Source organism: Gallus gallus, chromosome 9, assembly GCF_016699485.2.
Source record: "Gallus gallus isolate bGalGal1 chromosome 9, bGalGal1.mat.broiler.GRCg7b, whole genome shotgun sequence".
In the NCBI taxonomy this organism is placed as follows: Eukaryota; Metazoa; Chordata; class Aves; order Galliformes; family Phasianidae; genus Gallus; species Gallus gallus.
This window is the reverse complement of record NC_052540.1, coordinates 4691349-4706008: the sequence shown is the minus strand read 5'-3', so window position 1 is coordinate 4706008 and position 14660 is coordinate 4691349. Positions and strand designations below refer to the sequence as shown.

Sequence of the window (14660 nt, the reverse complement as noted above, 5' to 3'; positions counted from 1 at the left end):
CTGTAGCTATCAGCCTAACTCATTTGGGAACACCACTGATGTGGACGTACCTTCTGCAGCTGCATGCATTTGGTAAAATGGGGTTGTATTTGTACAGGCAGCCCGGAACAGAAGAAAGCCCCAGTGGTTCTTGCTGCTGAAAAAACCACAGCAATAAAAGCTGCACGTTGACAAGAAATCCACGTCCCTCAGACAGCATTACACCCATCCTAGCCTCCCACAGGTGGGGACAGAAAGCAAACAAGAACGAACATACCTCCAAAAGTGACCGATGCGGGGAGAGAAGATGCACATTCACCTGCCACAAACAAGTGAAGCTTTGCAGCCAGGCTTTCACCTGCCCCTACCACAGCTCATCCAACTCCTCCTCCTCAAGGTGAGCCAGCATTGTAAAGAGACAACGGAGCAAACTGCAAGGAGTAACAGCGATAGCTTGACAGTAGAGCTGGTATTCAGGACATAAGGCACTGCAGTTCACCCATTCCCTCATCAGTATTCAAAGACAAAGCACAGAGAAGGGAAAGCCCTTTCTTCCCTCACCCTCTCCTGCTGTATCAGAAGACTTCAGGGGGAGAAGCGGATGCCTGGCATGACTCCAGTGCACCAGAGTCACTGCCAATTGATGCAAAGCACTCAGAGGCAGGCTGGTTTTGACTTGGTCGCCATCACAAAGGAAATCCAAACTCATCCCCCTAGAGGAAATCAAGGAGAAGCTTTTCTCAAGGCTTTCCTGCTACAGTAAAAATTCTACTTGCAAATTAAATGTTCTCTTCTTCTGTGCCTATATGGAAAATCACAAATAAAGCAAAATAGCTCATCACACAACTATAGCTTCAGAAACCACATAGCTTTAAAAATCAGAAAAGGGCAGAAAAAATCCACAACAGCCATATGCTATCAGTTACCAACAGCAAGGACATAACCAGCAGGTGCTGGAGGCACAGATAGCAGTACTGAACTCCTACAGAAAGAGCATTCCAGCAATCTATCAGCTAGTAGAGGGTTGTGGACCTCCTTTGCAGCATTCTGATTGTATCTAAGAAGCACGTACCCTTGCTCCACTCTTCCACATTCCACATCTGGAAACGAGAAAGCAGCAGACAGATTGCAAGTACACCACAGCGTGCAGTCCTAGCAAAGGATACTGATTTTTAAGTGTTCACCAGTGCTGTCTCTATGTGAGCATCCCCAGTTCAGATATAAAGCAGAGCCAGAAGATGGGAAAGGTCAGCATTCTTGGCGATAGCTTAACTAAAACCCTATTCTGATCAGTTCTGTACCTGGGTCAAGGCACTCCTTCCCACACTCCTTACCCAAAGCCCATCCTCTCCCGTGGTTCCACGCACCTTGCTCTAAGCTAAAGGACTCAGATCTCCAGCTCCTTTAGGAAACAAAATGGGCATCACATTAAGGCTCTTCCTACTACTTAAAAAAAATACATATCCCTGAGATTTAAAATTGCCAACTGCCAACAGAACATCTGCATAGTTGCAAAGTATAAGGAGAAGCACCAAAGACAGCTTTTAGGACCAAGTGCTCTGCAAGAAAACGTTCTTAGCAAGCCTTCTCTCATGATTACCCAGTACGTTTGTTGGAGACACACCAACAAGCTTTTCTCTTCTGAAGATCTCAGGAGCTTTTGAAATGCTAGGGAATGTAGTGGGACTTATTCCCATATTGAGCAATTGCAACATATTCAGAGAGAATGCTCGTGGTTCAGGCACCAATCATAAAGCAGAGGCAGACGTGGTTGTACGCAGATAGCCCCATCTTGATTTTTTTTTCTTAAAGATGAAGGAAATTAAAGGCCACTTCTTAAATCTTACACTGATATTTGTCCCTGACTCTACTACCTGTAGGAAAGTCAGTAGATAGAAGACTTTTTTCTGTTTTTCAAGTTACATAACATCACTGTGGGATGGAAACCAGACAAACAGCCTGAAACACACTTAAGGGTACCATTTGCGACACAGCTGAAGACCTCTTCCAAGTGCCTATTTACAAATGTCACATCCATGAGATTATCTCCACAGGTATGAATCAAGTCAAACAAAGAGCTAGAATACACATTCAGTAGAAAAACAAAACTAAACTTGTATTTAAAAAAAAAAGACCAATGACACAGCTGCACATTCCTCTAAGTCCAAGCTAGCACTGTGTTCTAAATGTGCTTTGTTTTCCTGTGCCACTGGCAAAGGCAACCAGATTGTAATGAAACAACAGCGACACCATTCAAACACAACTCCCACAATACTTGTAAGTGCCACAGAAAATAGTCCTGCCTCGCTAAATACTGAACTATAAGGAACAGGTGATCAAAGGATGTTTTACTTCCTCGTGTTTTACTATGGAGAGGAATTCCCTTGAACTTTCAGTTAACAGCATTTTGTGAAACAATGGTATTTGTTTTTATGCTTGACTAAGGAATGAAGGTCTTCTGACAACATATCGAGACCAAAGCTAAGAAAATCAGTCTGAGTGATAGTGAGTATGAAATTACACTTATCACTGTAAGCTGCCTATTTTGAGGCACTGCTTGCCCTCGTACCGTACTATTCCTTTTCCTTTAATAACAAAGGCCATATTTTAAAGAAAAATTAAAGCTTTCACCAGATTTACCTCCACCTGTCTTCCCTAAATCAAGTAGATTCTCATGAGATAATTTCTAAGTACTTCAATGTAGCACAATAAAGAAAAGATGAGACAAAAATGCAATGCAAACTAAGTGCTCTCATAGTCTATGAATGCATCTCCAAACTACTACAAAGCAGAAGGGTGCTTGCTTGTTGCTGGACTGCTGAAGGCACTTTATGGCCAGAAAATATGATTGTCTTCACAAGAAGCTTTGCCATATTCACTTGATCACATTGCATAGTTCTGTATCTTAAAAATCATCCTTCATAGCTAACTTGAAGATTGTCTCTTTTTTTGGTTGTGGGGGAAAAAAAAGCAACACAAAACACCAAGAACTCTGCCTGCAAAAATGACTGTTGTAATCAGGGACAGCATATTATGTCACTCTTACAGACACGTTCATAGCCAAAAAAAATCCTTTGATATACTGTAATTTGCAAACTGATGGTTCTTAACTTCTCTGAAATCAGTGGTTTTTTCCCTAACTGCGGTGTTTTGCAAACACTGTAGACCATTATGACATATTCTGGATGCAGCGTGTTGTACAAAATGCAGAACTGAAGTTAGAGTGCTTTAAGGGAACTGAAGAGAGACAGGAAGAAAAGTGATCAGCTGTGATACGCGATTTAAAATTCAGCCAATGGATTCGAGTTTTCTTGTTTGAAGTGCCTGACATCACAGCTTTCTGACTTCTAAGCCTGAACAGCTGAGAAGAATCCACCACCAAAATCAGGAATCAATGACTGACGTGAGTCTTCTCTGTCCAGTCTTCTTGAGTGAGATTTTTTAAGTTATTCTGAAAGTCACAAGTGAAGCTCTCACCGGTTGCTTGAGTAAAAGGATTACTGAAGAAAAGGTTTGCATCCAGCGGTGCAGCGGTTTCAGAGTCCCAGGAGTCTGTATCTGTGCTGCTGGAGTCTTCTGTGGTGGTAGGAGGGTAGCTCAGCTGCTCCAGCTGGTCAATGATGTCAGTGAACTGAAAGGCTGAGCTGGACTCGGAGCGCACTGAGTAGGCTGGGAAGTTCACCATAGAGCTCGCCTCTGAGTGGTTAGCAGAGCTGTATGTGTGCAGGGAGGACGTACCGTTGAGGGGCAGATTGTTGAGGGAGCTGCTCTCAGATCGGTTGTTGATGAGTGAGCTGGTTTCAGAAGGGCTCAGGAGGCTCTGCATTCGGCTCGCTTGTGCCTTAACCTCAAACAGCTCCGAGGTGTTGGATGGTCTCTCGTTGCCATTGAAGTCGCTCCCTTCTTCAAATTCAAAGTCGTCTTCCATATTCATATCTACCGCTTCTGTTGAGTACCTGTCAGGGCTTGACTGAGGAGAGACTGCATTTTGTTGAAGGGCATCCTTCGTTAAGCCCGGAGACTCTGATGCACGCTTAGAAAAATCAGAGCCCTTTAAATCTAAACCGCTGTACACATAAGAAAATGCCTCAGAGCCCCCTGCAAAAAAGGATATTTCTGCAGGGTCATCATCAATAAACTCTTCTGACACCTGTAACTGTGAATTGGTCAGTGTGAACAGAGGGGCACCCCTACTGCAGTGCTGATGCTCTTTTTCAGCAACAAAAACACCTGTGGTAAAGTCATCCTCATCATTGTCATTTTTACAAAGAGCAGCCCTATTCTCCTTGTTACTCTTCTCTACATCTAAATCCAAACCACAACCACTCTCAACAACAGGACAAGCAGGGTTACAGTTTCCTGCAACACTACCAAACCCAACACCTTGGAATGACTGGAACATGGGAGATCCAGGCTGCTGCACCAGTTTCCTCCCCGTTTCTTCTGCGGGCATTGTGGTGTTTTTGTCTGGAATCCTCGTGTACGGTGCTCGGGGGTCCAAGGAGGAAGGGCTGGGTTCTGCAAAGATGGGCAGGATGGTAGAAGCAGCTGAGGAATGAACGGAGTGGAGGGGGACAGTCGCTGCGGCAGGAGAGCCCGGGGTCCTCAAGCCCTCAGGGAACGCGACGCTCTGAGAGAAGGAAAGTGAAAACACAACGGGTAACAGGATGAACTCTTCCACAAAAAGCAGTAAGATATAACTGAGCAGTTCGATGCTCTCAAACAGTAACACACTAGGAACTATCACATCTCAGACAAACAGAACTCCGAACAGGAAATTACTCGCTTTAGACTCCATTAGCTACAACTATCAAAGCTGTTACTCCTTGCAAAAAAGCCCCACGAACTATGCATCAGGAACAAAGATTAGACTGCAAAGCTGACTCCAGACTGAGAGTTCATTCTACCATATTCTTAGGCAGTCATCTCGGAAAGCTGGCTGTCAGCTTCACTGACTGGACTGCCTGGAGTCACACAGAACTAACCTGTTTTGGCACGTCTGTGTTCGAAGTGTGAGTGGACACTCTGACTTTGCTGTGCCTCCTGCAGAAGAGAGAGCATCCTGTGAGTATCCAAGACAAGAGCCAACCTTCTCCCTTCCCTGTTCAGCTGTTTTCATTCTAAGAGCCAATAAAAAGTCTCAGGATGCATTTTAGTATTACCTTTTAACAACTAGTTCAATCGCTTAGGTTGGATCACCAGGTTCATCCATCAACCTAACACAAGTTATGTTGTCACACAGGAAAGGTGTTCAGCTGTACCCCAAGACACTAAAAATATTCATGAATAGCAGATTACAGAAAGCCTTCTGAAATTCCTATTAAAATCCTGTAAACTTTCAGATACGTGACTGTGAAGAGGCACCCAGCTGTATATGGGTTTCACACTCAAGTTTAAGTGAGACCATTTAATAATTAAAATGCACATTCTTTATGTTTGAAAAAGAATATTCAAGGTCACAGTTTCAGGCTTGAAGATCTCAAATTCCATCGTGCTGTATCACAGGCTAATTGTGTAATTTTAGGCAAGAGTATTCTCCACGCTTCATTTCCTGTCTGTACAGTACTATACAGAAAGTCAAAATGCTAAGTGTGTTAATAAATGAATGTTATTTAAAATTACATTGCTATGCATCACATCCTACATCAGGTGTCAGTAAACATCAGTGGTGTTCATATTTAGTTTGTCCTCAGACCATGACTCCTGCACAAGAGGAATGACCTAAGTATTGCCCGTAGATGCAAGCTGTATGGTGTCCTGAAATTAAAAACATGATTGGAATTACGTTCACAAACTGTGAACTTAGGCAACGCTTTTGGATTTTAACTTGAATTTGATGCCTCATCTTGCTTCAATATCCTTTTATCAAGTCACTGTAGTTCTAATACTGCAAAGTAGTGACAACAAAGCAATGAGGACTACACATGTGCAGCTCTATACTGCCACAAAAGGAGACTGCTATCCCTGTGGCACTGCTCCCAGCCTTATTTTTGGACTGTCGGGACTCTAGCAGTTACCATATTGTAAAACAACATGCAAACCTCTGTCACTGCCCAGTTAGCAAGCTGAACCACCTCACCTTGTGATTACCCAAGTACTAGGACAAAGGAGATGGGTATGCAACAGGCATACGTCACCCACCAGGTTGTGAAAGTAAAATCTTGCAATGCATTAGAATAAACCAGCTTCAAGAAGAATGGATGAGAACAGGGCTCTTGGTTACCACTGCCCCTTGTACAAAACACAGGATCACAATGACATATGTACACGTCCCACTAACTCTGATGCACCTCCAAAGTACGCTGAACTTGTGGATGGCCAAGCTGCACGCTGTCCACTGATATCAAAATGCAACACTGAAACTTTCGTGAGCTTCTTTACATCACCGTGAAACCACAAGCTAGAAAAAAATAATTAGTCCAGCTACTTTAAATGCGAAGTAGACCTTAGTAACTAAAAAGACAGCCAAGGAAAATGCCTCCAAGAATCTCTTACAAACAGTTCTAATTTAGGAAGAAAGAATGCTGTGAAAGTCTCGACCAAAAATAATTTGTATTTACCTTTCATACGGAGTTTTCTTCACCCCACTGTCTTTAATGTAATCCACAAGCTGCTTCTGTGTTCGTCCACTGTGAATCCACAAACGTATACAAGTTATGAAAAGCAGTAGATAAGAATTACAAAGGAAGTTACTTGAGAATAGTTTTCCCTTCTGAGTTCATTTCCTAAGATATAAGCAATTCAGCTTTAATAAGTGCATGATGTTCCTTCATACCTGTATCTGAATGATGACCCCCTGCTGAAGAAGACCGCTTTAGCCTTTGGCTTTGGCTGATCAAAGAGCCTAAAAAACGTATGGTATTCAACACAGATTTTCCAGAAGTTTTTACATTCATCCCTACTTCCCAAAAGGAACTCCAGTGTATCTTGGTATGGGCCCTGGGAACAAAACACAAGAGCTAAGTAGAACATAAGATGGCAATGGGAGAGAAAAGGAAAGGACAGATCTCAGCAAAAAGGCTCAAAAGGCAGTGAGATGCAGCATTCTGCTGAGTCATTTCTCACATACGTGAAAGCTATGAACATCATTTTGCATGCAGTTTAAATCATTCAATTACTTTAAAACTATTTCTTACGTAGAAAATGCAAAAATGCTTAAAACATGCTTGACTAAGGCTGTACAAACATACTGGATACATTCCACATTAACAGAAAATGAGCATTATTAGGATTTAGAAATAAAAATGTTTAAGTGAAATAGCAGTGATTTTAACAATACTTTTTTCTTAAAAGCTCTGATGCTTTTTCCACTTCCTGTCATTCAGAACAGGCTGGAAAATGCTGTGTGTGTGTGTCAGAATGCAGTTACCACATTGCATTTCTGAGGGTCTCATTGTGAGACACACGACTGCACGTGCTGTCAGTGTGCCCTGTTTCAGGTTTCTGAGATATACATCACTGTATTACGTCCAACTTTGTTTTCATATGGCTCTTAAAACTAAGCTCCAACACTGTAACCTCAGCCATTTAATGCTTCCTGAAATGCATAAGATTACTTTATTATGGAATCAAGGGACTCTGTACTGCAGTTTTCATTTAAGCAGCACATATTCAACAAATTCCTGGATAAAAGTGCCACATAAAGCAATCACCTTCTGTATTAGCAGTGTACTGTAATGTTCTCTTAAGGAGCTACAGCAAAAGCACTCCCTACTGTGCCTTTATCTGAACAACAAAGATTTGCTATTTCAATGCTTAAGTTATCTCAGCTCATCTTGGACTACAGTGGATCAGAGAGCTTGAATGACTCTTAATACCCATTTATATCTGAGAGAAATGGGAAACGTAACTTTTTCACTGTAAAAAAAAAAAAAAGCCACACTGAAACACCAGATCCTTCATTTCTTTTCCTGCAGTATTTACACATGCCCATGCCTCTGTCAGAGATACATGCAGCTGAAATCTATGGTGACAGGCATGGGGTGAGAAAGATTTTTACTTGAATGGTGTAGATAAGCCTATTTCTCTGACAATGTCTTATAAAGTTACAACCTCAAGAATTGTTCATGATAAAAGGGTACATATAAGTATATACATACATACAAATACATGCAATTTTTCCAACATTGACAAGGTAGTTATTGTGGCAAAACTTACACAGACCTCTGGATGGAGTTTAATAAGGAATCTCTTCCTCTTGAAGCTTAGCTTACGGACCTTGGACCAGTTAAAGGTATTGATTTTCGTATTACCCTGAATTACAATGATAAAAAGTTTGCAAAGTTTCAGAAGAACAGTAAAGCAAATTCTTCTGCAGGCATACAGATACATGAACGTGCACCCAACCCATTCTGCTCAATTCTTAGTTCTGCTAACAACATTACCTTAGGAAATTGTATCTTCTAACACAAAGGCCTACTCCAAATTGTATGATGTCTGTGTGTCTCTGACAGCAGAAAACTGAAGGGAAACCTAGAGAACTGGGATGTAAAAACTATTTCCTATATACTTCTATGTGTCAAGATCAACATTATCCTAGCAAAAATGCAGTGTGATGTTAAAGCAAGGGAGAATGAACCCAAACACCAGGATTACAGAACTGTTGTAGGGCTGTATGGAATAGACTGATGGTTATTATTGAATACATATGTAAGTAACTTTCAAATAGATGACATCAAACACTTTAATTTGGCGTCACTGTCAGTTTTGTGATTTTCATGCTCTTCCATCTCCACCTCCAAGGGCAAACTGCACTACCCAGTGATCTGTGGGCCTAAATGATACTCCATTGACCATAAAATACATCCTAGATTTTTACCATCAGACACACCTGAAATTAAAATAAGGCTTACTCCCAAGACAAACTCATGGAGAAACAGATGGCCATACGTGGTAGGCTTTGCCCACCTTACCTGGAATACCAGCACACCCATGTGTGAAACAGCGAGGTTAATTTTTGTGCCCTCGCGGTCAGATGCAAGGTGAAATCTGATGCCATACATCTCCAGCTTCCGAGCAATCTCAAGCACTTGGAAGTCTGATTCGGCAGGAGTTTGACCCCTGTCATAAGGAAGAAAAAGAAACTTTTAAGATCAATTGCATTGCACAACGCTGCTGATGTGTAACTCCGGCACTAAAAAGGAGTTTTCTATCTAATTGAGTTTGGCAGGTTCACTTCAAGTTAAGCATTATACTGAGTATATAAGTATATAAATATACTTATGTACTTATATATAAGTATTATACTTCTGTATAATAGGAGAAACATTCAATAGCAGGCGACCAGCCTAAAATCCATCCCAGAGACAGAGGCACCGAAACAAACATTAACCAGCACAGCTTCAGCTTTTCCAACTTAGGAACAATAGAGTTCAACAAACCAGCATTTAATCTGCAGTGTCCTTTACTCTGCTTCCTAGTATACACGTTAATATTAACCTGACACAAGTGAGAGCTGAAAGACTTCTGTGAGCAGCATGATGGAAACAAAGCAAACACTGCAAGAGCTCCAGGTTGGATCTCAGGACTGCACAACTATTAGACCAGCACTGACTTTGGCTGTTCAGCTTCCTTCTTGCCAAAGAATCAGAAGGAGGATTGTAAAAATTGTTTTTGAAGCATCACCTGCTGTTGGAATAACATTGAAACCATGAGAGGGATGTGCCCAAATGGAGCACCTCCTGCTTGAGTACGCACAAGGTCCAAGCAAGCGGTACTGAGACACCACTCACGTACGTGGTGTTTGGCTCTCCCTAAGTTGAACAGCCAGCACTTTATTTCCCTGAAGCAGAGGCCTGCCCTTTCTTCCCTCCCTGTTTTTCACCACGAGGGGGAGAGTTCAGTGGATTAACACTGCCTGTTCCTGCTTGCTGAGGCAGGAGCCGGTGGGAAGCCGAATCCTCCTCCAGCACCAGCAGCACAGACGTGGGCAGCTGCCTGGGCACTGCCAGCCTACGGGCACCTCCCTGCTGAAAGCCACAAGAAATAAGTGCTACCTTGCTTCCAAGCAAGAGCTGCATGAGCCATGGGGCAGTGCTGCACCACTGGAAGCACTGCTGCTGCCTGCCATTTGGCCAGGATGGGCGTGATGGGGACACGGGAGAGAAAAGTGCTCTCTGTTTAGGGCCAACGAGCGCTGAAACCAGCTGAGATTTCTGCACACACACACAGTCACACACAGATGTTAGAAGCTCCGTTTCCAAGGAACTGCCTTCCCTCCATAAACGCGTTCCAGTTCACTCAGCAGAGGAGAAGCTGTTTATCACAGGATCTATTTTGGTGTGCGATGCGGTGCCAGCGCCATCAGCGCTGCATCAGTTCTCCTGGCTTGCCTTTCTGGGCATTCTTCTCCTGCCCACCTCCAGCCATGTTTTAAGTTCACAATTCTCATTCTATGTGCATTTCCCTTAAATACAAATGGAGAATACTGCAGCGAGCAGCTACTACATTGAAATGCAACAAACCAGGAATGAGGAATTCTTACTTTTATTCCCAACCGGAGAAAGCAAAGATTCCTGACTTTGCAAATTCCAGCCTTATTGCAATGTCAGTATAATAGGGCAGTGTAAGTAGAAAGCAATTGTAAAGAACTGTGAAGCACAGAGGCAATAAAAATCTGATCTCAAATGGAAAAAGAAATGCCAGCCAAGCTGCACGAAGAGTACTGGAGCTGCACCTCCAGCAGTGTTACCATCACAGATGTTAGTTATGCCTGGGAACTCGGACTGCTAAAGCAGATTCCCCTTTCCCTGACTAAAACGAGCAATGCTGGGATAAGCATTTTTATTGCAGCTTTAAGCATCGCTAGCATTTCTTCCACAGATTCCTTAATTGTGTCAAAATAGTTGCAGTACCACGGTTTCTGTTTATTAAACACATACAGGACGAAAAAGTCAGATCATAAATATTAATTTTGGCCACAGCTCCTTGAGTTACACTCTAAGAGCACTGTGTGTAGCTGCCACCCACACTAATTCCTGGTATAATTCTTCTCAATAGAGCTGCATTAAGAATGAATGCGGTGCTTTGTCTTTAGAGAGGATGCTAAGGTTGCCGGAGGTTGGGAACTGCTGCTGGAGGGGAAAGCAAACATAAAATAGGACGAAACAGCGACCAGAAGTAGTGAAAGCATTTTCTGACAGATTCTCCATGAGCAGTGCAGTGTAACTGGTGCAGAACCAGCAGCATTCTGTGTTCTGACCCCCCCCAGATACAGCCAGAAGCCCGCTGCAGCTCAGGAACAATAAGGAAATTTGTTACGAGTGTCCTCATAGACAAAACCTGCTCACACCTACCAAAGAAGGAAGAGGCTGCAGCAGGGAAAGCCAGGAGCGATGCCAAGCAGCTCACGCTGCACAACAAACATTTACAAATGAGATGCAGTTTCAGAGTAATTACCCTCAGATGTTTGCTGTAGACTAAGCTGCACAGACCAGCCCGAAAACAATCTGGTCTAATTTTGTTCATCCATTAAGCAGATAAATCTACTTACTCTTCCCCAGGTCAATGGACAACAGGCTATCTTTCGCAAGTGTTTTCCTGCAAAAACTGCTGTCAGCACAGTATGTGTTGAGGTAGAGGCTGCTTACATACCTTCATCTAGACAGATATTTGTGCAGTGTTACAATATTCACGTGGCAATTGGGGCACTGGCTTCAAATCGCACGCTGCTAAAAGCTCTGCAATGAGCACAGCTTGTAAAAGCAGTAACGCAGCATTTCAAAGCACATGCAGCCAAGATGCTGTAGTTTTACACACTGTTAGACTACGCAGCAATCTAAAAATACTGTTTTTTTTACCTTATTTATAAACATTATACGAGGCATCCAACATTTTAATGCTGGACAACTAAGCCTAGCAAGTTGTGAAAGCATCTGAGGGATAAGAGTAAATGGAGATAGGTATAAACACAACAACTCTTCAGCTTCTTTCCTGACTTACACAAATATATACACACACAAGAAAGCCACGAGTCGTTTGAAGGCACACAAATTATGCTAAACAAATCCACCAAGCAAAACAGAGTCAAAGCTCTTCTTCAGGCATCCAAGGTAATGTTTACTTCTGATCTACAGCCCCTCACAGCAAGTACTCCAACTTGCATTACTTGCAGGGAGGCAGAAAGCATCGCGTTCAGAGTGCTTGGGGCACTCAGATGTAACTGCACAACAGCAGCTTCGAAATACAAACCTACCAAGGAAGCAAACAGCTCGAGTTGTTAACCCAGGCTCTCGCTGAAACAAATAACCAACCTGCTGCTCCAAAAATACAGCTCCTCTTATTTACTGTTCCCGCATTTGCAAAGTTAAATATAAAACCCGTGTTTCTATATTTGTGAGTATGTTTGTAGAAGGAAGAAAACGGGCATGTTTAATAGAAAATAAGCTTGCAGCCTCATCCTTCTGAATACAGCTTTCTCAATGGATTCGCTCCTGTTCTGATACGGAAGGGATACACGGATTCCGCTTTCCCCCTCTTCTACCAGCTCTAATAGCTCAGGTGAAGCCACACAACAGCCAAGCACAGCCTTCTAACGCAAAGAGACACCTGAGATGAAACAGCCCTGAGGGCCACGCGTGCTCCTGCCCAGCAACTCACGTGCAGCGCCAGAAGGAATCCTGCTGCCACCCCAGGCTGAGAAAGGCAGACCGACATGCCCTGCTTGGTGCTGCACAGAAAGGGACAGCACGCTGCTACACCAGTGAGAGTGGTTAAAGCAAAGCGAGGGCTGCAGAGCACGGGGTCAGAAAGAGAATGGATGATGCAGCAGTGAGCTGGAGAGGAGCCATCCCCTCAGCAATGGGTTCCCTTTTTGGAGGTTGCGCTGTCAGCCAAAGGAAAGAGCGGTCTGTTAAAGACAGGGAGGGGGGTAAAGAGGTGAAAGGAAGGAAATAGAAAAGGAAAACCCAAAAAATCAAGCTATGAAGCAAAAGTATGGTAAGAGAGAAGAGAAACAGTTTGCTCATTTAGCAGCACTCTGTGTCGGCAGGAAGGAGACAGACAGGGTCCGTGCTTCCACTTGCTCCTTGTAATAGAAACGTGGAAAATAGTGTGCAAACACTGAGGAAATGCAGGACCTTCACCACTCTTACTAAACATGGAAAAGGGTGCCCAGTCCTCCCTGGGTAAGGACAGAGAGGAGAGACGTGTAAGGAAGTCCCAGCTATTTTTAGGGTTGCAGCGCTTCCAAAATTACATCTGTGTAACAGAAATTTTCCAAAGAAGCAAGGAGACGTGAAACACCTTCACTCTGCACAGGTAGCACTGATAAGTGCTTTAAATGAGATTGTAACCATGCTGTTGAAATAGTTACGTTGGATGCAATTATCATTAAACTAATGACAAGTAAACCTATGAAGCACAGAATCTTTGCCCACTAACTTTCCTCTGACTTCTTTCTTTTAGGCAAGAGTATGATGTTCCTTAGAGCATGGAATTATTAAAAGGAGCTTCCTGAAAAAATAAAAGCTTAAGGTTAATAGCATTATGAGCCCTTGGCTCTGTATTCCAAGTAGTTCCATATCTGTGGTGCACAGCTCCTCGGTCTCTATTTCTCATTATTTCAAAAATACATGAACCAGGGAAGCATTTACTGTTCTGATGAAAGTTATTTCTCTCCTTCTAACTCTCAGCTCTCTTCTTTACCCTGAAGTGAGTACAGTGTGATTTATTCCTACTGACACAAAAGCAAGACCCATGGATTTGACGACACGTTGAACTCAAACTTTGCAAACCTGAAATTGTGGAGAATGATTTTGCTTCAAGCCATTATTACAAGCTCACGATAGGTTTCTTTGCTGCATTATTAAATGTACACTGGAATATTACATGAGAAAAACTACTGCTCAACAACTTTGTCCTCTTCTGTTTCTCACACTCTCTCAATTGCCATAATAGAATTAATACACATTTAACCAGTATTACAAAAAACATTCATTATTATTGCCTCCTGTGCTCTTATAAGTGCCTGCTATACTACTACAGTCCACTGCATTTGGAGAAGTGCAGACATTTAAACAAGGTTCTCATTGTGTTTTCCTTTTGCCACCAGTGTTTAATTCAAGCCACATGTATATACAGAAAGTCAGCACACACAAACCTGCAGATTGCTCACAGACAAACTGCCTTGTTCTCAGAGTTTAAATAGCTGCGCTGCTAATATTCACAGGTAAAACGGACATTCAACTGTGTTAAAACTCCTAATTAAAAAGCCTCAATAGTAACTGTTGATAAATTCAATCCTTCTCAGCATACATAGCAGGTGTACAGCACATACAGCCTGGCACCATCCCACCACACAGTGCACTCCCCTCCATGGAGCCAGCCTGCCTGCTCCCCAACCCCAGCTCCCATCAGTGGGGCACCATCACCCTCACTTACACGTGTTTCCTGTGGAACTCCAGGATCTTCCCTTGGATTCTTTCCTGGTTTGGCAAATATCGATTTACTTTAAGGTGTTCTCGATCCTCTGATTCATCAAAATCCCCAATTTCAGCTATTACAGGAAAAAAAAAAAGTGTTAGAATAAAAAGAAGCAATGGACAGAAAATGCATGGTAAGGAACTGGGGGGGACCCCAAGGAGTATTTTCCTTTCACTGTTTGAAAGGTGTGCATTATGCTTTGTACCCAAATTCACTTCACAACACATTCACATTTACCCCAAGCAGATTTCCTGGGGGTT

General features: G+C 42.8%; 1 protein-coding gene across 11 annotated transcripts in view; it reads right to left on the bottom strand.

Annotated features, from left to right (window-relative positions):
• Positions 1-14660, bottom strand: part of FARP2 (FERM, ARH/RhoGEF and pleckstrin domain protein 2) — a 59054-nt gene that overhangs the window by 20267 nt on the left and 24127 nt on the right. For 9 of the 11 annotated variants that reach the window (XR_006930848.1, XM_015277082.4, XM_015277080.4 and 6 more), the window contains exons 7-13: positions 14359-14473; positions 8892-9039; positions 8137-8232; positions 6755-6918; positions 6540-6608; positions 4965-5022; positions 4363-4609 (exon numbers count right to left, since the gene is read on the bottom strand). Coding sequence is in view for 10 of the 11 variants with exons in the window: in XM_015277082.4 (XP_015132568.2) it covers positions 4363-4609; positions 4965-5022; positions 6540-6608; positions 6755-6918; positions 8137-8232; positions 8892-9039; positions 14359-14473 (897 nt within the window). In the remaining variant the exon portion in view is untranslated. The remainder of the gene's footprint in view (positions 1-4362; positions 4610-4964; positions 5023-6539; positions 6609-6754; positions 6919-8136; positions 8233-8891; positions 9040-14358; positions 14474-14660) is intronic. The other 2 variants (XM_040705876.2, XM_025153736.3) reach the window with 1 other exon arrangement.